This window comes from Schistocerca nitens, chromosome 2, assembly GCF_023898315.1.
Source record: "Schistocerca nitens isolate TAMUIC-IGC-003100 chromosome 2, iqSchNite1.1, whole genome shotgun sequence".
NCBI lineage: Eukaryota > Metazoa > Arthropoda > Insecta > Orthoptera > Acrididae > Schistocerca > Schistocerca nitens.
The window spans coordinates 249,275,284-249,299,717 of NC_064615.1; the positions used below are offsets into that span (position 1 = coordinate 249,275,284).

A 24,434-nucleotide genomic window follows, 5' to 3' on the forward strand; every position below is an offset into this window, starting at 1 on the left:
GTATCACAATATTTTTGCACTTCCCAGTACAAGTGAGGAAAAAGTTGATTGTATTGGTAAATGGCAATCTTAAAAAAATGATTCCCCACATAGTAACAACAGGAAGGAAGAAACCAAACATGGGGCTCCATTACGTCAAACCACTGCTGCACTACATATTAACTGAAGGTAAATTCAGCAGAGGCTAACAGTTAAATGTTGTGTTAATACAACCACCATCTCTGGCAGTGATATCAATTAGATACTAGTTGTAGCAGGTCACCAATCATCAACAATGCTCGTCACTGGTGCAAGTGAAATGTTGGGTAACCTAAAGAAATTATGTCAGCACGAAAGTTGAGACAACCACCCTGTTGATAACAGATCATAAGTTCATCAGAGTCAAAGGCATACATCATTAATATAAAACTAATTTCCTGCTGAACTTAGTTTTAGATACAATAAGTAATTTCATCATCACTGATCTTTCGTCATCAACATAATAATAATATTGATAGTAAAAAATGAGAGATAAGGGTTGGATGAGGAAAGTTCACATTGTGTCACAAATGTTGTAACTTGACTGTGTAAAAAGGTGAGGAGAAAGGCAAAGTAATCGTTGGTGGTGACAACACATGAGATGAACACTTTGCTAAGTAAGCTGAATATGGGAGAGGTGCTGTTTTTCATAACTAAAGTACAATGTAAAAAATCTTATTTTTATATTCTAGTGATAACGGTAGCAACTGAAAACATTGCACTCTTGCAAAAGAGAAGTTGTTAAAATTTGGTAAAACATTGACACAGAAACATGTGTAAACAGCTCCATTAGAAAAATCATGTTACACTTGCTCTCCAAATTCTTTACTTACCTACAGCCATTGCTCTTAATGAATTTAGTCCAAAGAAACACGATGAACATTGGAAAATTATAGCTCATTTATTAAAATTATTTGCAAATGGTGGAACACTGTCACAATAAAAACTTTGCCAAAAAGACAGATTTTGAACAGCAGATAACATAACCCAACAACAGCAAATTCTAGACTTTATATTGTGTCTAAGCAAGTAATCTGAAGAACTAAAAGTAAGCGCATTGAGCATAGAGACAAATTTTGATGTGATGCATATAAATAATGCCACCACAAATTTTGGTAACTATAGGAAGATGAAGAGTTATTTTCTGTCTGTTAAAGTGCAAACTAGTAATTCGGAAAAAATCAAACAATGGAAAATCCACGATGGAATGTAACAGTATAATGAAAATGATAGTTGCTACTCCCCATATAGTGGAGATGCTGAGTCGTAGAAAGGCACAACAAAAATACTGTCACACAATTAGCTTTCAGCCAACAAGGCCTTTGTCAAAATACAACATACACCCATTCATACACTCATGCAAGTGCAACTCACACATATGTGTGAGGCCTGGTGGGTAACGAGAAGAGAGGATATATTGAAGAGCAAGTTCCCATCCCGCAACTACCCGCCCGACCTGGTACAGAAGCAAATAACCAGAGCCACTTCCTCATCCCCTCAAACCCAGAACCTCCCACAGAAGAACCACAAAAGTGCCCCACTTGTGACAGGATACTTTCTGGGACTGGACCAGACTCTGAATGTGGCTCTCCAGCAAGGATACGACTTCCTCAAATCCTGCCCTGAAATGAGATCTTATCCTTCATGAAATCCTCCCCACTCCACCAATCCTTCATGAAATCCTCCCCACTCCACCAAGAGTGTCTTTCCACCGTCCACCTAACCTTCGTAACCTGTTAGTTCATCCCTATGAAATCCCCAAACCACCTTCCCTACCCTCTGGCTCCTACCCTTGTAACCGCCCCTGGTGTAAAACCTGTCCCATGCACCCTCCCACCACCACCTACTCCAGTCCTGTAACCCGGAAGGTGTACACGATCAAAGGCAGAGCCATATGTGAAAGCACCCACGTGATTTACCAACTGACCTGCCTACACTGTGATGCATTCTATGTGGGAATGACCAGCAACAAACTGTCCATTCGCATGAATGGACACAGGCAGACAGTGTTTGTTGGTAATGAGGATCACCCTGTGGCTAAACATGCCTTGGTGCACGGCCAGCACATCTTGGCACAGTGTTACACCGTCCGGGTTATCTGGATACTTCCCACTAACACCAACCTATCCGAACTCCGGAGATGGGAACTTGCTCTTCAATATATCCTCTCTTCCTGTTACCCACCAGGCCTCAATCTCCACTAATTTCAAGTTGCCGCCACTCATACCTCACCTGTCATTCAACAACATCTTTGCCTCTGCACTTCCGCCTCGACTGACATCTCTGCCCAAACTCCTTGTCTTTGAATATGTCTGCTTGTGTCTGTATATGTGTGGATGGATATGTGTGTGTGCGCGAGTGTATACCCGTCCTTTCTTGGAATGACTCCTTGGAATGACTCCTTACCCTCTCCCTTAAAACCCACATCCTCTCGTCTTTCCCTCTCCTTCCCTCTTTCCTGATGAGGCAACAGTTTGTTGCGAAAGCTTGAATTTTGTGTGTGTGTTTGTGTTTGTTTGTGTGTCTATCGACCTGCCAGCGCTTTCGTTCGGTAAGTCACATCATCTTTGTTTTTAGATATACACTCCTGGAAATCGAAAAAAGAACACATTGACACCGGTGTGTCAGACCCACCATACTTGCTCCGGACACTGCGAGAGGGCTGTACAAGCAATGATCACACGCACGGCACAGCGGACACACCAGGAACCACGGTGTTGGCCGTCGAATGGCGCCAGCTGCGCAGCATTTGTGCACCGCCGCCGTCAGTGTCAGCCAGTTTGCCGTGGCATACGGAGCTCCATCACAGTCTTTAACACTGGTAGCATGCCACGACAGCGTGGACGTGAACAGTATGTGCAGTTGACGGACTTTGAGCGAGGGCGTATAGTGGGCATGCGGGAGGCCGGGTGGACGTACCGCCGAATTGCTCAACACGTGGGGCGTGAGGTCTCCACAGTACATCGATGTTGTCGCCAGTGGTCGGCGGAAGGTGCTAGTGCCCGTCGACCTGGGACCGGACCGCAGCGACGCACGGATGCACGCCAAGACCGTAGGATCCTACGCAGTGCCGTAGGGGACCGCACCGCCACTTCCCAGCAAATTAGGGACACTGTTGCTCCTGGGGTATCGGCGAGGACCATTCGCAACCGTCTCCATGAAGCTGGGCTACGGTCCCGCACACCGTTAGGCCGTCTTCCGCTCACGCCCCAACATCGTGCAGCCCGCCTCCAGTGGTGTCGCGACAGGCGTGAATGGAGGGACGAATGGAGACGTGTCGTCTTCAGCGATGAGAGTCGCTTCTGCCTTGGTGCCAATGATGGTCGTATGCGTGTTTGGCGCCGTGCAGGTGAGCGCCACAATCAGGACTGCATACGACCGAGGCACACAGGGCCAACACCCGGCATCATGGTGTGGGGAGCGATCTCCTACACTGGCCGTACACCACTGGTGATCGTCGAGGGGACACTGAATAGTGCATGGTACATCCAAACCGTCATCGAACCCATCGTTCTACCATTCCTAGACCGGCAAGGGAACTTGCTGTTCCAACAGGACAATGCACGTCCGCATGTATCCCGTGCCACCCAACGTGCTCTAGAAGGTGTAAGTCAACTACCCTGGCCAGCAAGATCTCCGGATCTGTCCCCCATTGAGCATGTTTGGGACTGGATGAAGCGTCGTCTCACGCGGTCTGCACGTCCAGCACGAACGCTGGTCCAACTGAGGCGCCAGGTGGAAATGGCATGGCAAGCCGTTCCACAGGACTACATCCAGCATCTCTAAGATCGTCTCCATGGGAGAATAGCAGCCTGCATTGCTGCGAAAGGTGGATATACACTGTACTAGTGCCGACATTGTGCATGCTCTGTTGCCTGTGTCTATGTGCCTGTGGTTCTGTCAGTGTGATCACGTGATGTATCTGACCCCAGGAATGTGTCAATAAAGTTTCCCCTTCCTGGGACAATGAATTCACGGTGTTCTTATTTCAATTTCCAGGAGTGTATTTTTCCCACGTGGAATGTTTCCCTCTATTATATATATATATATATATATAGTAACAAATATTTTTTCCTATTGTATAACAGATAGCAAATGAAAACCCAGCAATGATGCTGAAACATCAACGAAACATCTCTGGCTGATAGCAAAGAAACAATTGTGTTTTGCTAAAGGTGGATCCCTTCCACAAGACCAGTTTATTTGTAATGCAGACACAGACAGAAGACTTCAAGCTGAAGACGATACACACGCTATTTCGTCAGTAATCATGATGTAGCTTCATTCTTTCTCTAAATACTGTCAATGTTTAATGTTCCATCTTCTGAATGACAACGATTTGTTTTGTTAATCAAACGAATTTTTGCATTGCTTACATTAGCACCCATAGCGATTGAATACATTTAAAGCATTTACAAGTTTTAATCATTTGTGACCTAAAGAGCTAGTTTTCTTTCACTGAACAACCTGCGACAGCGTTATAGTACGTGTACTTAATTGAACGAAATATGTTTTACAAAGAAAACGGCATTGTTATGAGGTCAAAGATGAAACTTAAGCTACTAATAATTTTTTATGCTGCTTCTGCAGGCACAGTCATACAAATAAAGTCATAAGTAGCAGTAACTGGTACTTACATACTTCACACCAAGAAATTCACAGCATCGTCTTCGCTGTCCGATGGAGAATGGTTCCATAACCATGTCCCTGCAAATTTCCCTGTTGTAATCTTCAGTTTGCAGTTTTATGATGAATGGTTCCATAACCATGTCCCTGTGAATTTCCCTGCTGTAATCTTCAGCTTGCAGTTTTTCTGCATATGTTACTTAAGCTGCCCATGCAGATGTTGAGATGCTGCCTATTGCCTCATGTGCAAGTCTCTCAACACCTGCAATTAAGACTATATAGTTCTTTTCCGCAATACATGCTTTCACCGGAGCCCATACCAGTTCAATTGGGTTGTAATGGCAATGGTATGGGGGTAATCTAATGATACAATGTCCATGTCCATACTGCTTTGCAACTTCATCTATCTCATAAACTCTGTATGCAGGCTCGTGTTGATTGACAAGAACCAGCAATTCTGCTCTCGTATGCAACGAGTTATGAGGTATTCCATTATATGACAGCCATGCAATAATGTCTGCCTTTTTGGAGTTGGTATTTGGAGCTTTGTTCACTTGCACTGAGTGGATGCTTGCATTGTCCACGACTATAACTGAAGATGCGGGAATATGTGGCAATAATTGTTGTGTAAACCACCTTTTGAAGGCACTGTACATCATTTCAGAATGGTAATCTTCAGAATTCTTAGCCTTTGATGCCTTAAAAATCGGCTTACCCTGGGGAATAAAGCTAGTATCTGCTGATCCGACATGGGGCACTATAATTCTATTACCCTTACGTCCGCAGCTCATGGTCTCGCGGTCGCATTCTCGCTTCCCTGGCATGGGGTCTCGGGTTCGATTCCCGGCGGGGTCAGGGATTTTCTCCTGCCTCGAGATGACTGGGTGTTTGTGTTGTCCTCATCATTTCATCATCATTCATGTAAGTGGTGAGTTTGGACTGAGCAAAGGTTGGGAATTTGTACAGGCGCTGATAACCACGCAGTTGAGCGCCCCACAAACCAAAACATCATCATCTATTACCCATACCAACAGGAACTTTTAATCCATTATACCCATCGCTCATTTTCCAGGACATAGCCCTTGCTTGGTTCTGATTAATGAAAGTTTCATCTCCATAATAAATTCGAGATGTGCCAGCTCCTCTGATCTCTTGCATTGTTCTCAAAAGCACAGTCCTTGCAGCTACAATATCGCTTCATTCCATTAATAATTCCCTACCATTGTTCGTTTTCTGATACCTGAACCCCATGTCTTTCAATATCCTCAACATGGTCCATTTGTTTCCATTAAAATTTTCAGTTTTTTTCATACATGAAACTAGTTTCTCTGCTGTTGGATACTCGCCTTTAGTATTCGTGCTAAACACTATGTGCCACAAAACATTTTTTGCGAAATCGTCTAGCTCACCCAATTCTTTTTTGCGGTTGTCTTGCTTCCCTGGTGATTTGAGAACAGCTGAGCCGCAGGCTTGCATAGACATCTTAGCTTCGCCAGATATTGTCTAAATGATCCTCAAACCGACACCACAGGCTTCAGCTGTCTGCTCCTGGCATTTGGCAATGGCGCAACCCGCGCCTTGTGCCAGCATGGATTCAGTGGAAGATTGTCTCTGAAAGTATTGGTACAAAAGGAACACTATTCCTCTTGCCCGTTTGTGTAGCACTTGGTGTGATTGCTTACCATCACTCACAATGAACACTATGAGGGCAGTCAGCACACAGCACAGAACGTAACTGAAATAAACAGTTAGAACTTCCGAACACAGCACAACCTACACAGAACGAGGACAAGAATGTCCCTGGTGCACAATTGGCTGTGAGTCATGTGGTACACTTCCGCATGCTTCTGCGCATCCAGTCCTGACCCACCTTCGTAGCTGTTCTCCACTCTAGCTGTATATGAAGGACTGCTTCAGGAGGCAGGGGAGAGTAAAGGATTACAGGGATTGGGAAGAAGGGGAGAGAGGTACCCAAGGTAAGGAGGAGATACCAAAGTTAGTTGCACCCAAGAGAAGGATGATAGACATGTGGCTCTCAGTGGCACTGGGGGAAAATGAGGATTAATTATGATAGCAGTCATAGAACTGGTGGAGTGGAGCAAGAGAGCGAGAGCGAGAGAGAGAGAGAGAGAGAGAGAGAGAGAGTCATTGTTGGGACATGGAAAAGGAATAGCGTGGAAAGATACAGCAGAGATATGGATGATGGAAAGGGAATGAAATGGTGGCATCCATATCTCTGCTGTATTTTTCAACGCTATTCCTTTTCCATGTCCCAACAATGACTCTCTCTCTCTCTCTCTCTCTCTCTCTCTCTCTCTCTCTCTCTCTCTCTCTCCCCCCCCCCCCTCTCTCGCTCCACTCCACCAGTTCCATGACTGCTATCATAATTAATCCTCATTTTGCCCCAGTGCCACTGAGAGCCACATGTCTATCATCCTTCTCTTGGGTGCAACTAACTTTGGTATCTCCTCCTTAACTTGGGTACCTCTCTCCCCTTCTTCCCAATCCCTGTAATCCTATACGGCCTGCCTGCCTGCCTGCCTGCCTGCCAGCCAGCCTACCTGCTTGCCTCCCTCCCTCACCTTGGGTACCTCTCCCCCCTTCTTCCCAATCCCTGTAATCCTATACGGCCTGCCTGCCTGCCAGCCAGCCAGCCAGCCAGCCAGCCAGCCAGCCAGCCTGCCTGCCTGCCTCACCTTGGGTACCTCTCTCCCCTTCTTCCCAATCCCTGTAATCCTATACGGCCTGCCTGCCTGCCTGCCTGCCTGCCAGCCAGCCAGCCAGCCAGCCAGCCAGCCTGCCTGCCTCCCTCCCTCACCTTGGGTACCTCTCTCCCCTTCTTCCCAATCCCTGTAATCCTATACGGCCTGCCTGCCTGCCTGCCTGCCTGCCAGCCAGCCTACCTGCTTGCCTCCCTCCCTCACCTTGGGTACCTCTCCCCCCTTCTTCCCAATCCCTGTAATCCTATACGGCCTGCCTGCCTGCCTGCCTGCCAGCCAGCCAGCCAGCCAGCCAGCCTGCCTGCCTGCCTGCCTGCCTCACCTTGGGTACCTCTCTCCCCTTCTTCCCAATCCCTGTAATCCTATACGGCCTGCCTGCCTGCCTGCCTGCCTGCCTGCCAGCCAGCCAGCCAGCCAGCCAGCCAGCCAGCCAGCCTGCCTGCCTGCCTGCCTCACCTTGGGTACCTCTCTCCCCTTCTTCCCAATCCCTGTAATCCTATACGGCCTGCCTGCCTGCCTGCCTGCCTGCCTGCCTGCCTCCCTCCCTCCCTCACCTTGGGTACCTCTCCCCCCTTCTTCCCAATCCCTGTAATCCTATACGGCCTGCCTGCCTGCCTGCCTGCCTGCCAGCCAGCCAGCCAGCCAGCCAGCCAGCCTGCCTGCCTGCCTCACCTTGGGTACCTCTCTCCCCTTCTTCCCAATCCCTGTAATCCTATACGGCCTGCCTGCCTGCCTGCCTGCCTGCCTGCCTGCCTCCCTCCCTCCCTCACCTTGGGTACCTCTCTCCCCTTCTTCCCAATCCCTGTAATCCTATACGGCCTGCCTGCCTGCCTGCCTGCCTGCCTGCCTGCCTGCCTGCCTCCCTCCCTCTCTCTCTCCCTCCCTCACCTTGGGTACCTCTCTCCCCTTCTTCCCAATCCCTGTAATCCTATACGGCCTGCCTGCCTGCCTGCCTGCCTGCCTGCCAGCCAGCCAGCCAGCCAGCCAGCCTGCCTGCCTGCCTCCCTCCCTCCCTCACCTTGGGTACCTCTCTCCCCTTCTTCCCAATCCCTGTAATCCTATACGGCCGGCCTGCCTGCCTGCCTGCCTGCCTGCCAGCCAGCCAGCCAGCCAGCCAGCCTGCCTCCCTCCCTCACCTTGGGTACCTCTCTCCCCTTCTTCCCAATCCCTGTAATCCTATACGGCCTGCCTGCCTGCCTGCCTGCCTGCCTGCCAGCCAGCCAGCCAGCCAGCCAGCCAGCCTGCCTGCCTGCCTCCCTCCCTCCCTCACCTTGGGTACCTCTCTCCCCTTCTTCCCAATCCCTGTAATCCTATACGGCCTGCCTGCCTGCCTGCCTGCCTGCCTGCCTGCCTGCCTGCCTCCCTCCCTCTCTCTCTCCCTCCCTCACCTTGGGTACCTCTCTCCCCTTCTTCCCAATCCCTGTAATCCTATACGGCCGGCCTGCCTGCCTGCCTGCCTGCCTGCCAGCCAGCCAGCCAGCCAGCCAGCCAGCCTGCCTGCCTGCCTCACCTTGGGTACCTCTCTCCCCTTCTTCCCAATCCCTGTAATCCTATACGGCCTGCCTGCCTGCCTGCCTGCCTGCCTGCCTGCCTCCCTCCCTCCCTCACCTTGGGTACCTCTCTCCCCTTCTTCCCAATCCCTGTAATCCTATACGGCCTGCCTGCCTGCCTGCCTGCCTGCCTGCCAGCCAGCCAGCCAGCCAGCCAGCCTGCCTGCCTGCCTCCCTCCCTCCCTCACCTTGGGTACCTCTCTCCCCTTCTTCCCAATCCCTGTAATCCTATACGGCCGGCCTGCCTGCCTGCCTGCCTGCCTGCCAGCCAGCCAGCCAGCCAGCCAGCCTGCCTCCCTCCCTCACCTTGGGTACCTCTCCCCCCTTCTTCCCAATCCCTGTAATCCTATACGGCCTGCCTGCCTGCCAGCCAGCCAGCCAGCCAGCCTGCCTGCCTGCCTGCCTGCCTGCCTGCCTGCCTCCCTCACCTTGGGTACCTCTCTCACCTTCTTCCCAATCCCTGTAATCCTATACGGCCGGCCTGCCTGCCTGCCTACCTGCCTACCTACCTGCCTCCCTGCCTGTCTGCCTCCCTCCCTCCCTCCCTCCCTCTCCCCCTCCCTCACCTTGGGTACCTCTCTCCCCTTCTTCCCAATCCCTGTAATCCTATACGGCCGGCCTGCCTGCCTGCCTGCCTGCCTGCCTGCCAGCCAGCCAGCCAGCCTGCCAGCCAGCCTGCCTGCCTGCCTGCCTGCCTGCCTCCCTCCCTCACCTTGGGTACCTCTCCCCCCTTCTTCCCAATCCCTGTAATCCTATACGGCCTGCCTGCCAGCCAGCCAGCCAGCCTGCCTGCCTGCCTGCCTGCCTCCCTCCCTCCCTCACCTTGGGTACCTCTCCCCCCTTCTTCCCAATCCCTGTAATCCTATACGGCCTGCCTGCCTGCCTGCCTGCCTGCCTGCCTGCCTGCCTGCCTGCCTCCCTCCCTCCCTCACCTTGGGTACCTCTCCCCCCTTCTTCCCAATCCCTGTAATCCTATACGGCCTGCCTGCCTGCCTGCCTGCCTGCCAGCCAGCCAGCCAGCCAGCCAGCCAGCCTGCCTGCCTGCCTCACCTTGGGTACCTCTCTCCCCTTCTTCCCAATCCCTGTAATCCTATACGGCCTGCCTGCCTGCCTGCCTGCCTGCCTCCCTCCCTCCCTCACCTTGGGTACCTCTCTCCCCTTCTTCCCAATCCCTGTAATCCTATACGGCCTGCCTGCCTGCCTGCCTGCCTGCCTGCCTCCCTCCCTCTCTCTCTCCCTCCCTCACCTTGGGTACCTCTCTCCCCTTCTTCCCAATCCCTGTAATCCTATACGGCCTGCCTGCCTGCCTGCCTGCCTGCCTGCCAGCCAGCCAGCCAGCCAGCCAGCCTGCCTGCCTGCCTCCCTCCCTCCCTCACCTTGGGTACCTCTCTCCCCTTCTTCCCAATCCCTGTAATCCTATACGGCCGGCCTGCCTGCCTGCCTGCCTGCCTGCCTGCCAGCCAGCCAGCCAGCCAGCCAGCCTGCCTCCCTCCCTCACCTTGGGTACCTCTCCCCCCTTCTTCCCAATCCCTGTAATCCTATACGGCCTGCCTGCCTGCCAGCCAGCCAGCCAGCCAGCCTGCCTGCCTGCCTGCCTGCCTGCCTGCCTGCCTCCCTCACCTTGGGTACCTCTCTCACCTTCTTCCCAATCCCTGTAATCCTATACGGCCGGCCTGCCTGCCTGCCTACCTGCCTACCTACCTGCCTCCCTGCCTGTCTGCCTCCCTCCCTCCCTCCCTCCCTCTCCCCCTCCCTCACCTTGGGTACCTCTCTCCCCTTCTTCCCAATCCCTGTAATCCTATACGGCCGGCCTGCCTGCCTGCCTGCCTGCCTGCCAGCCAGCCAGCCAGCCAGCCAGCCTGCCTGCCTGCCTCCCTCCCTCCCTCACCTTGGGTACCTCTCTCCCCTTCTTCCCAATCCCTGTAATCCTATACGGCCGGCCTGCCTGCCTGCCTGCCTGCCTGCCTGCCAGCCAGCCAGCCAGCCAGCCAGCCTGCCTCCCTCCCTCACCTTGGGTACCTCTCCCCCCTTCTTCCCAATCCCTGTAATCCTATACGGCCTGCCTGCCTGCCAGCCAGCCAGCCAGCCAGCCTGCCTGCCTGCCTGCCTGCCTGCCTGCCTGCCTCCCTCACCTTGGGTACCTCTCTCACCTTCTTCCCAATCCCTGTAATCCTATACGGCCGGCCTGCCTGCCTGCCTACCTGCCTACCTACCTGCCTCCCTGCCTGTCTGCCTCCCTCCCTCCCTCCCTCCCTCTCCCCCTCCCTCACCTTGGGTACCTCTCTCCCCTTCTTCCCAATCCCTGTAATCCTATACGGCCGGCCTGCCTGCCTGCCTGCCTGCCTGCCAGCCAGCCAGCCAGCCAGCCTGCCAGCCAGCCTGCCTGCCTGCCTGCCTGCCTGCCTCCCTCCCTCACCTTGGGTACCTCTCCCCCCTTCTTCCCAATCCCTGTAATCCTATACGGCCTGCCTGCCAGCCAGCCAGCCAGCCTGCCTGCCTGCCTGCCTGCCTCCCTCCCTCCCTCACCTTGGGTACCTCTCCCCCCTTCTTCCCAATCCCTGTAATCCTATACGGCCTGCCTGCCTGCCAGCCAGCCAGCCAGCCAGCCAGCCTGCCTGCCTGCCTGCCTGCCTGCCTGCCTGCCTCCCTCCCTCACCTTGGGTACCTCTCTCACCTTCTTCCCAATCCCTGTAATCCTATACGGCCTGCCTGCCTACCTGCCTACCTACCTGCCTCCCTGCCTGCCTGCCTGCCTGCCTGCCTGCCTCCCTCCCTTCCTCCCTCTCCCCCTCCCTCACCATGGGTACCTCTCTCCCCTTCTTCCCAATCCCTGTAATCCTATACGGCCTGCCTGCCTCCCTCCCTTTCTTTCTTTTTTGATCTTTGATTCCAGTCCCTCAGTTTTGCATTTGATGCTATAATTAATGACAGTTTTGCTACTACCCCAGAAAGCTTACAATTTTCCCCCTCCTGACTTTTAACACTCCTACCCACTTCCTCAACTGCCACAATCATTTCTTCTCTTTCAAGAGCCATCTATTTGGCCAACATATTGCGTACCACTATGGCTGAGGGAAGAGAAGAGTGATAGTATGGTCAAAATTTATTCACATTTTCTGAGAAGTTGAACTTATATACATGCCACTGTTCACACGTGTACTTAATTTTTTTCCTTCCTTGTTTCCACTGTGGAATTTTGATTAATGTATCAAAACTGCAAGCAGCTTAATTATCCTCTTTTTGAAACAACATTGTTTTTACACTGGCAGAGGAAAAACAGTATTTTCAACTGAGTACTGATGCATATTCTTGCAGAGCTCCTTTGAGAGAAACACACATATAGATTAGTGTCTAACAGGACCAAATGGGGACAGTATATTGCAGTTTATGCTGACTCAAAAGAAAGTTCTGAAGCAATACCCTGAGTACTGGTGGCTCCATCCCACATGCATTGCTGTGCGGCAAAAACGTGAGCATTTGGACAACAGCCCTCAGTGTGTGAACTAAATAACATGTCTCTGCATAGTAGCCTGCAACTCACTGTAAAAAGTATTGTTTCCTATCGGAGCATTTTTCTGTTTCTTCTCCTTTTTCTTATGCTGGCTGTCAAAAGCCAGAGACAAGAGTCATGTGTGTGAGAGTTGTGTTTGCGTGACTGTGTGTGTGTGTGTGTGTGTGTGTGTGTGTGTGTGTGTGTGTGAGAGAGAGAGAGAGAGAGAGAGAGAGAGAGAGAGAGAGAGAGATAGAGAGATAGAGAGAGAGAGATCTAATTCAGAAGAAGACCTTTTGGCCGAAAACTTACTTGTTTAGCAGTCTTTTTGTTGTGCCTGTTTGCGACTCAACATTTCCAGTACATGGTGAATAGCAATCTATCCTTTCCATAATACTATCTGTTTGTATTGTTACCCATGTTGAAATTGCGCAAAAGCTGAGTAATTGTAGTGTTGAAGATAATACACACTGAAACATTAAGTCTATTTTATACTATTCCAGTCACAACAATGGATGTTCGACAATATGCCATTTTGTTAGCTGTCAGACTGAATCAATCTGAAATTACAACCAATGGTGCCAGTACCTTCAGGTAGTGTATGTGAGGAAACCCCAACAGTTTCCAGAATGGATGTGTTACACAACTCCTTGCAAGTTCAGTATTTCCTCTGACATGCCCAGGAATGTTTTTCCCCACATCACAGCTGTTTTGCTCCCCCCATGATTTTTCAATGGCAGGTATTGGAGAACAACATGCAGTTGTGAAATTTTGCTTCTTGCTATGACAAAACACCATAGAAACTGTTGTGATATTGAAAACAGCTCACAATGATGAAACCACAGGAAAAATTCAAGTGTACAAGAGATTTTCTTGTTTGAAAAATGACTCTGCTGACTGGTGACAAACTTAGTTCTGGATATCTGACAAATATCCAAAGAGATGAAAATTGCGAGACATTTCAATTAATCATTCTTGAAGACTGACAACAAACAACTGAATATGTGAGAGAGTTAAATGTACTGACTCAGAGCTCGGTGCTAGTATTTTGGAATAATAAGGGTTGTGCTAAATTTGTGCCTTGGATTGTGACTGACCAGCAAAAAGAGTGTTGAATGGATGAAGAATGCTCCAAACTGCACCAGAATTTTTACCTTCGTTGTTGCTTGTGACCAATAATGATTCCATAGTTATGATCTGAAATCAAACACAGATGACACCAATTTCATGTTGTAGAAGTGTCGAAATAGGTGAAGAGCTTCCACCTAAATTTAGGAATGAATTTAAAAAAATATTTACAACAATGGATTTACTAATTGGACAAATGTATAATGTAAAGTACTTTAAAATTGGTAAGGCTGTCTAGGAAAAAACAAAAGAGAAGATGAAGAAGAAGGCAAAGTTGAAATATGTGGTTTTAAATGCCATGTTTTCCCCTTTTTTCCTGGGTAATTCCCCTTTTCCCTGTATAATTCATGGCATTTCTTTATGGGTAACACAAGTGAAGCTTCCCATAAGCTTCCTAATCAATCCAAATATACTTTTTCACAGCAAACTAATTTCTTTTTGAAAGAACATGATATCTCTGATGTATCAACTCGCACTTATTTACATTATCCCCTTGTGGAGCATGTGAGGAGCACCTACGAATGAAATGGAGGGGAGGATTTGAAAAAAACTGAACATAAAATTTGGATAAATACAAGTTAAATTTGTATTGATTTAGAACAGTCCTCCTTCATGAGGAAAAGGTTTATACAAAGCAGTGAATGTAAGGGAAAAATTATATTAGAGAAGTAAAGTTGCTACTCACCAAATAGCGGAGATTCTGTGTCACGATAGGCACAACAAAAAGATTCAAACAATTAAAGCTTTTGGCCATTAAGGCCTTTGTCAGCAAGACACACACACACACACACACACACACACACACACACACACACACACACAACTTGCACACATGTCTGCAGTCCCAGACAACTGACAGCTTGACTGCTTAACAGCCGAAAGCTTTAATTGTGTGAATCTTTTTGTTGTGCCTATCGTGACTCAGCATCTCCGCTATATGGTGAGTAGCAACTTTACTTCTCTAATATTGTTACATTCAATCCTGGATTTTCCATTGTTTGATAAAGGAAAAATTAAGATGATGGAGAGTACAAAACATAATGCCACTGGCAAAGTAAGGAACTGGAGCTAATTATGGATTGAGATATGTGATACTGTGTTCAGGGAAAGGTAAACAGGATACAGAAAAAGTAGAGGGAAAACTTCCAAGTGGCAGAAAGGAAGAACAGTTACCCCTAATACTGTATGAGGTCTGTTCAAAAAATTCTGGAACATACGTAATTTCGTGCCGATGGTTTGCTGGAGCTAAATGCAGTTGGTTCCCCTGCACACTTCTCTGTTTATTGTGTAACTGCCAGAAGTTTCATTGTAGTATGTTTGTTAGTTATTGTTCAGTGCTGTATTGAGCAGAATGTTGTGCCGCACAGTTTGCAAATTTTGAAATGGCAGAGTTAGAGGAGCAACATGTTTTCATTAAATTTCACGTGAAACTCAAGAAAACCTTTACATAGACACACAAAATTATGCAGAAAGCCTAAAGTGATGAGTGCTTAAGCCTTCCTCAGCATTACAAATGTTGTTTCGCACGGTTTAAAAATGGCCAGATGGAAGTTAAATGATCCTCGTTCGGGACATCCTGACGTCTACTGACAACACTCGTGTCAAGAATGTCAATGAACTTGTGCATGTCAACTGAAGACTGACTGACTGAGAGATTGCAGAAGAATGTAACATTTCAGTTGCATCACGTCATGAAATCCACACACATCATCTTGGAATGCACTGTGTTGTTGCCAATTTGGTCCCACGGCTCACGAGTCAAGACAAGAAAGACCTTCGCCTCGCAACCTGTGAAGAGCTTCCGGATTGCACAAATGAGAATGAGGTGTTCCTTAAGAGAATGATAACTGGTAATGAGATGTGAGTCTACAATAATGATGATGATAGATTGAAAGGACCGAGATTTGCAACAATCGACAAGATAAAAGAAAATTTGCAGACAGCACTTCGCACGATCCAGCAAAAGGCGTACCAATATTGCTTCTGGAAGTGTAAATGGCTTTGGGAGCAGTGTGCCAATTATGGAGGAGAGTATTTTGAAGGAGACCACACACAATAAGTAAAAGGTACATGTACAAAAATTTTGTGGACAAAGTTCCAAAATTTTTTGAACAAACCTCGTATTACATTCAACTAGATGCCAGCTACCACATTTCATATTAATTTGAACTACTCTATTGTATATTTTCCTCTGTATTGATATCCTTCATGATGTAGGGTAGTGAATTCTCTTATCCTTTAACATCTTTTACCTCTGTTATTCATTCATTAATTCACATGAGAGTATCTCAAAAAATTTCTGGCCTGACACAAAGTAAACAACAGTGCCACTATTAAACATTATCTCCACTTACTTTAATACTTTTTTCAAACGTCTGATACAGCAAGAATCCTCTCTGTCTGCTTGTTTACAACTGTATCTCATCTCTGTTCACTTATTTTCTTTCTCACACTATTCTGCACACTATATCTGGACTGTAAAGCAAATGATATAACTCCACGGAAAAAAAAAGTTCTTCACTGCAACCTTAAGAACAGCAGATGTATGGCATGGGGTATCGTCTTGCTTTAAGCAAGTACCACCACTCAGTTCTCCTTGCCTTTTTATTGCAATTTGTGCAAACTTCAAGCACAATAGTTGGCATTTATGATGATATTTCTGTTCCTGAAGTCAACTGAGAGTTCCCTTCTAATTCCAAAACAGGCACTAAAGATGTTACTGTCATGCACCCACAAAATCTTACCATCACCATAATTCCAGAACATTGTCTCTTAGAAGGGCTTCACCTCATTTGCACATATACAATACCGAGTTTAAAAATTTCTTGCTCATTTTCTAGACACAGCTCTAAAAACTGGGAGAATCTCTCCGGCATTCCTCCTCATCATCTCTTCTTACATTCATGTTTCCTCTTGGAAGTTTATCATACATGGTCCATAAACAATTGTTACAGAACATCCCAAGCTAAGTGAGATTCATTTAGCTTCAGCTCCCTAATATAATGCTGTTGTTCTTCAACAAGGAACATGGTTTCTTAATTATTGCCAGTGGTTGTACATCAAAAGGCTGTATTACTCAACATAACCTTTTCCTAAGTTGTACTGTTCAGCCCATTCACTTAATATGACTCAGGGACTTCCCCATAACCGGCAAGTCTCTATTACAAAAAAACACACACACACTCAAAACAACCTCTTCAATTAACTTTCTTCTGTGAAGTAACAGATCCCTGCAATTATTGCTGTATTCTACCTACCGCTAACTACTTTGGCATAATTTCTTAAAGTCAAGCCAGGAAGTTCTTGGACCCACATTGCATATTATGATCCAGATATATCAGCATAAATGAAAATCTTCAAGATACATATTAACATAATGGTATAGCTATAAAAATACTTTTGCATTCTGTACCAATTATTAACAGTAATACAACGGTAAGTTTTTCAAGATAACCCTCCACTTATTCTTCACAGAAGTAACTGTACAGCATTAGTGATCACAAAGTAAAAATAATTTTTTTTTTACCTGTCCATTCATATTCCATGTTCCCACAAAGATCCGCAGTTCACGGTGGGGCAGTGTGCGTTCCAGTTCCACTGATCCAAGAAGTGAATTGGCGGCAATACGGCCATGTAAAAAGTTCCTACATAAAAGCAAAATGTGCAAAACAGTCACACAAAGTAAATATTAGAAACTTCAGACAATGTGCCCTGAAAATGAATAATAACGGAAATTTATGGGGAAAATGTCCACTTAATAAGTGACAATTTATTGACACACACACAAAAAAAACTGAAGTACACACAAGCATTCAAAATCTTCTTGAAACCAAAATGAGAGAAATAATTTGCATGAAAAAAGAGATAATTCTGATCAGACAGGGAAGTCAAGTAAAACACTAGATCAAGAGACTGCAGGAAAGGATGAAAGAAAATAAAAATGCAATGCCACCATGAGATGATGTCTGAAAACCTAAATAGTAAGAAGTGGTAGAGAAGGTACTCACAGGTTAAGGTAAGACGGACTGAGAATACAAGGAGGAGGAAACAATAAAGAGTAGAAATCTCTCTGATCAGATCTACACTTTTACTATAAGCCTCTCCTTCCCCTGTCTATGACTAGTTAACTGCCCATCCATCCACTTCTCACCTTTCAAATTTCATCTACTGGCATCTCAATGTCGTGTACTTTTTGTCTTGCCCTGCAGTCTCTCTCATCCTACTGATATGCCCTATTTTATTACTTAATGTTTGTGAAGCCTCATTTGTTGCAACCTTTTTGTATCACCTTGTCAACAAAAGAAGCCCAGTGAGCCAGATGAAAGTGAATGCCAATTTTTGTATGTCAAACTGTTACCACAAGGTATGACAACTTATTTTATTTAGCAGTAATTTAATTTTAGATGGAACTTTTCCTTACTCATGTTTATAAGTATTCACATTCAAATTCAGTTGTCAGCTGAAACCATAACAGATGACTGTTCCGTAACACTCTGATACAACAGAATGATTTTTCAAGAATAAAACATAAGATTTGTGTGGTGAATGTCAGCATTATTTCCAAGTGGATATTGCAATAAAATCCACATGAGGAACAAAGCTGGTCACTTCTAGAGACACAGAATCACTACTGCTACACAATATTGAAGAAGAAAGGGGGAGGGGGCAGCTTATCTTGCAACTTTAAGCTGATTTGCTAGTAACACTAGACGAGTTAGCAGTTTTCCGAGTTGCTGTCTACACCATTAATGTTAAAGCTAGACTGGAAGACAACAGCAAAGCCTTTCAGATCATCAGATCAGTGAAAAGATCCAGGAGATGCTGCATGTCCGATAGCTTCACTCTAGCTGTCTCCAATAGCTTCCACGCTTTGGAGACAGAGGACAGAAGCATCACACAACCTATGAAGGTCAGAAGCTTATTGGCGTTTAATATTAATTGGGGCACGTGAGGCAATACTGACTGTACGACTTACCTTTGAAGCTAGATTAAGGAAAGGCAAATCTACGTTTCTAGCATTTGTAGACTTAGAGAAAGCTAATGACTATGTTGACTGAAATACTCTCTTTCAAATTCTGAGGTGGCAGGGGTAAAATACAGTGAGCGAAAGGTTATTTACAATTTGTACAGAAACCAGATGGCAGTTATAAGAGTCAAGGGATACGAAAGGGAAGCAGTGGTTGGGAAGGGAGTGAGACAGGGTTGTAGCCTCTCCCCAATGTTATTCAATCTGTATATTGAGAAAGCAGTGAAGGAAACAAAAGAAAAATTTGGAGTAGGTATTAAAATCCATGGAGAAGAAATAAAAATTTTGAGGTTCGCCGATGACATTGTAATTCTGTCAGAGACAGCAAAGGACTTGGAAGAGCAGTTGAACAGAATGGACAGTGTCTTGAAAGGAGGATATAAGATGAACATCAACAAAAGCATAACAAGGATAATGGAATGTAGTCGAATTAAGTCGGGTGATGCTGAGGGAATTAGTTTAGGAAATGAGACACTTAAAGTAGTAAAGGAGTTTTGCTATTTGGGGAGCAAAATAACTGATGATGGTCGAAGTAGAGAGGATATAAAATGTAGACTGGCAATGGCAAGGAAAGCGTTTCTCAAGAAGAGAAAATTGTTAACATCGAGTATAGATTTAAAGGTGAGGAAGTCATTTCTAAAAGTATTTGTATGGAGTGTAGCCATGTATGGAAGTGAAACATGGACGATAAATAGCTTGGACAAGAAGAGAATAGAAGCTTCTGAAATGTGGTGCTCCAGAAGAATGCTGAAGATTAGATGGGTAGATCACATAACTAATGAGGAGGTATTGAATAGAATTGGGGAGAAGAGAGGTTTGTGGCACAACTTGACTGGAAGAAGGGATCGGTTGGTAGGACATGTGCTGAGGCATCAAGGGATCACCAATTTAGTATTGGAGGGCAGCGTGGAGGGTAAAAATCATAGAGGGAGACCAAGAGATGAATACACTAAACAGATACAGAAGGATGTAGGTTGCAGTAGGTACTGGGAGATGAAGAAGCTTGCACAGGATAGAGTAGCATGGAGAGCTACATCAAACCAGTCTCAGGACTGAAGACCACAACAACAAACAACATTAATTGGGGGAGGGAGGGGGGGGGGGGGAGGTGGAATGTCAGAAGTGATCCAGAAATTTTGAGGCAGTGTCTACCAGGTAACAATTATCTTTAAGCTAAAAGCATATCACAGTAATGCCACCTGTGATTCAGGGACTTTGTGGAAGGATCTTGGAAAAGGAGATATTGTAACAATAACTGGATGTGCAGTTTACAGTTTGCACCATAATCTTAACTATACAACTGAGGACGACATTCGGAACATTGGTGAGCACTCTCTTTACACTACTGCAAAAGTTGTGTCACTCTGTAAGCAGCATGATAAGCTCTGGATAAAACGTTCTGTGAAGTATGTTAATGCAGAACTTGGAAAACTGCTCAAGGGAGAGGGATGTTCACACATTGGCATGATTGATGCACAACCCCTCACTTGGTCACATCATACATAAAATTAAACAATGGAAAATCCAGAATGGAATAATGACAATATTTTAAAAAGGATAGTCGCTACTCCCCAAACACCAGAGATGCTGAGTTGCAGATAGGCACAACAAAAAACTGTGAGACAAAGCTTCCAATAATTAAATCACTGCAGACTAAGGACTCTCATGAATATGATGGAATGTCTAGCATAATACTGAAGTACTGTGCTGCCCATGTTAGCCCTGTATTTAGCCGTATTTTTAATTTTTCCTTTAGGAATGATCAGTTTCCTGAACAATTAAAGTACTCAGTAGTAAAGCCACTTTCTAAAAAGGGAGAAAACGACAATGTAAGCAATTTTAGACATATTTCTATGCCATCAGTGTTTGCTAAAGTTATTGAAAAGGCTGTGTATGTAAGGATAATTGATCATTTTATATCACACAATTTGTATTAAATGTACAGTTCGGCTTCAGAAGTTGTTTAACAACTGAAACTGCTATATTCCCTTTTCTGTGTGAGGTACTGAATGGGTTAAACAAAAGGTTTCAAACGCTTGGCAAATTTTTTTATTTAACTAAGGTGTTTGATTGTGTTGATCACAACATTTTACTCCAGAAGTTGGACCATTACGGAATACAGGGAGTAGCTCACAGTTGGTTCACCTCTTACTTTAGCAACAGGCAGCAAAAGGTCATTATTCACCATGTTGAGAATGGCTGTGATGAGGGGTCTGGGTGGGGTACAGTCAAGTGTGTGTGTGTGTGTGTGTGGGGGGGGGGGGGGGGGGGTGCCCCAGGGATCAGTGTTAGAGCCACTCTTGTTCCTATTTATATAAATAATATACCTTCTACTATTATGGGTACCTCTAAAATATTTCTGTTTGCTGATGACACTAGCTTGGTAGTAAAGGAAGTTGTGTGCAACATTGACCTAGTTTCAAATAGTGTGGTTGATGAGCTAAGTTCGTGACTTGTAGAAAATAAATTAATGCTAAATCACAGTAGGACTCTGTTTTTATAGTTTCTAACACACAATTCAACAAAACCAGAAATTTTCATTTCACAGAATGGGCATATGATTAGTGAAACTGAACAGCTCAAATTTCTAGGTGTTCAGATAGATAGTAAACTGTCGTGGAAAGTCCACATTCAAGATCTTTATCAGAGACTTAATGCTGCCATTTTTGCTATTCAAACGGTATCTGAAGTAAGTGATCATTCGACACGAAAATTAGCCTACTTTGCTTCTTTTCACTCACTTATGTTATGCAGTATTAATTTTGGGGTAACTCTTCCCATTCTAAGAGGATATTTTTGGCACAGTAACGGGTGGTTCAGGCAATAAGTGGTGTAAGTTCACGAACCTCTTGTCGACAACCCCTGTTCAGGAGTCTGGGTATTTTGTCATTGGCCTCTATACATATATAAAATAGAGGGAAACATTCTACGCAGGAAAAATATATCTAAAAACAAAGATGATGTGACTTACCATACGAAAGCGCTGGCAGATCGATAGACACACAAACAAACACAATCATACACACAAAATTCAAGCTTTCGCAACCAACGGTTGCTTCGTCAGGAAAGAGGGAAGGAGAGGGAAAGATGAAAGGATGTGGGTTTTAAGGGAGAGGGTAAGGAGTCGGTAAGTCTTTCCGCTCCCGGGATTGGAATGACTCCTTACCCTCTCCCTTAAAACCCACGTCCTTTCATCTTTCCCTCTCCTTCCCTCTTTCCTGACGAAGCAACCGTTGGTTGCGAAAGCTTGAATTTTGTGTGTATGATTGTGTTTGTTTGTGTGACTATCGACCTGCCAGCGCTTTCGTATGGTAAGTCACAAGTCACATCATCTTTGTTTTTATATACTTGTTAACAATATTAGCTTATTCCCAAGAATAAGCAGCTTTCACTAAGTTAATATTTGGATCGGACTTTCATAACTCTTGTGCAGAAAGGTGTGCAGTATGCTGCTGCATACATTTTCAATAAGCTACCACTTGAATTCAAAAATATTAGCAGTAATATACATGCTTTCCATATGAAACTGAAGAGTTTCCTCATGGGTCACTCCTATTTTGCCGAGGAGGTCCTTGAAAAATTAAGCTGGTTCTTGTTGTATTGCTGATTGCATTTACTTAAACTTATGGACTGACTTTTTTCGGGTTCATAAACATTTTATATTTCCAGAATGAGATTTTCACTCTGCAGTGGAGTGTGCACTGACATGAAACTTCGTGGCAGATTAAAACTGTGTGCCGGACCGAGACTCAAACTCGGGATCTTTTGCCTTCCACGGGCAAGTGCTCTACCAACTGAGCTACCCAAGCACGACTCACGCTCTGTCCTCACAGCCTTACTTCTGCCAGTACCTCGTCTCTTACCTTTCAAACTTTACAGAAGCTCTCCTGCGGACCTATCAGTGCACACACTGCTGCAGAGTGAAAATCTCATTCTGGAAACATCCCCAAGGCTGTGGCTAAGCCATGTCTCCGCATATCATTTCTTTCAGGAGTGCTAGTTCTGCAAGGTTCGCAGGAGAGCTTCTGTAAAGTTTGAAAGGTAGGAGACAAGGTACTGGCAGAAGTAAGGCTGTGAGGACGGGGCGTGAGTCATGCTTGGGTAACTCAGTTGGTAGAGCACTTGCCCGCGAAAGGCAAAGGTCCCGAGTTCAAGTCTCAGTCCGGCACACAGTTTTAATCTGCCAGGAAGTTTCATTTTATATTTATCTGTTATTACTTTTATACTGTAATTTCATGTACTGACATGTTCCATGACCTTGGAGATTTGCTCCTGATGGCAGCTGTACTTGTGACACATTCTTTGTCCAGCAAGCCTACTGGCCCCAATCTCTGCAAGCCCCCTGCCCCCATATCCATTTCCACTCTGCCCCAGGGCGCTAACTTCATACTTCATTCATTCTGCATCCACACCCTCTTCCTGGCTGTCTCCCCTTCCTCTGTTCTGTCACTCCCTTCCAATCCATATCTACATGTCTCTGTCATTTTCCACAGTGTGAATTCACCAGTGTCCATGTCCCATTCCTGTCCGATGTACCTCTGCCTCCCTCCCAACTATCAGTCACCTTGACAAGCCAGCTTGCTAAGATTAGAAACTGAAATATTATAACCGTTTTCTGCAAAAATGTCTATAAATGCATAATGGATACTTCACATGCCTATTGATAGACTTGAGACAGCAATGAAATTCCCATGAAGCACACTTTCTTAATATGAGCTGCATAATGGTCTCATCAGGAAGAGTCAGAAAGGGTTCAATTTTGGGTCCACTCCTATTCTTTGCACATGTCAATGGCATTCTGCTTAACATTCAACAAGTAGAACTAGTACTTTCTGCAGACAATATTAGTTTTACAACAAATTCCACTAGAGAGAAAGAAATGCAAGAGTTTGCTAATGATGTTTCTCACAGATTTATGGTGGTTTTCTGAAAATGGACTCTCCCTTAATCTTGAGAAAACACACCATATTCAGTTCTACCCAACAAATAGAGTCATGCCAACAATTGATGTAGAACATGATCAGGAGTCAGCAAATAGGGAAGACGGTTCCACATGAATCAGTAAACAGGGCAGATTGCTCCAAATTGTTTGGTGTACATAATGATGAAACTTGCACTGGAAGACACATATTACTGAGCTGCCAAAAAATCAGTTACTTGTGCTCTATGTATAAGTGCTAACCTTAGAAACAAATGAACCAACCTCCTGACATATTTTGCCTATTTCCGCTCAATAATGTCATATGGAAGAATTTTCTCGGGTAAATCATCATTTAGAATGAAAGTATTTACTGTATAAAAGTGAGCAATAAGAATAATATGTGGTGTGGTGCTCACCCACAGATGTCAAGCAGGTACCTCTTCCAGGAGTTAGACATTTTAACTACACCATCACAATACATGCATTCACTAATGAAATTTGTCAGATACAAACCATCACAATTGACCACACATACAACACTAGAATAAAGGATTGCCCATTATTAAAGCTGTCGATGGCTCAGAAAGGAGTTAAAAATGTGGCAATAAAACTTTTTGATCATTTGTCTTGCTAAGATAATATATCTGACATGTAGCAAACCAAGTTTAAAATCTAACCTAAAATCATTTCTCCTGTACAATTCCTCCTATACCATGGACGAATTTCTATTTAAAATCTGGTCACCTGTTTATAAAACAAATAAATGAAATAAAAAAAGAGGAGAGAGAGAGTCATATACGATTCTTTCAAATGATTTATCGAACATGTCACTAACTAACTAACTAACTAACTAACTAGCTCACTCACTCACTCACTCTCAAATAGCCTGTGGGAAGATGAATACCTAAATCTTTCCAAACAAGCTCTAATTTGTCATATTTTATTATGATAGACC

At 45.6% G+C, this 24,434-nt stretch overlaps 1 protein-coding gene across 1 annotated transcript in view; it reads right to left on the minus strand.

Annotated features, from left to right (window-relative positions):
* Positions 1-24,434, minus strand: part of LOC126234339 (inositol polyphosphate 5-phosphatase E) — a 72,044-nt gene that overhangs the window by 31,384 nt on the left and 16,226 nt on the right. The window contains exon 2 of the mRNA XM_049943023.1: positions 17,059-17,176. Within this exon, the coding sequence (XP_049798980.1) occupies positions 17,059-17,070 (12 nt within the window). The 5' untranslated portion in view covers positions 17,071-17,176. The remainder of the gene's footprint in view (positions 1-17,058; positions 17,177-24,434) is intronic.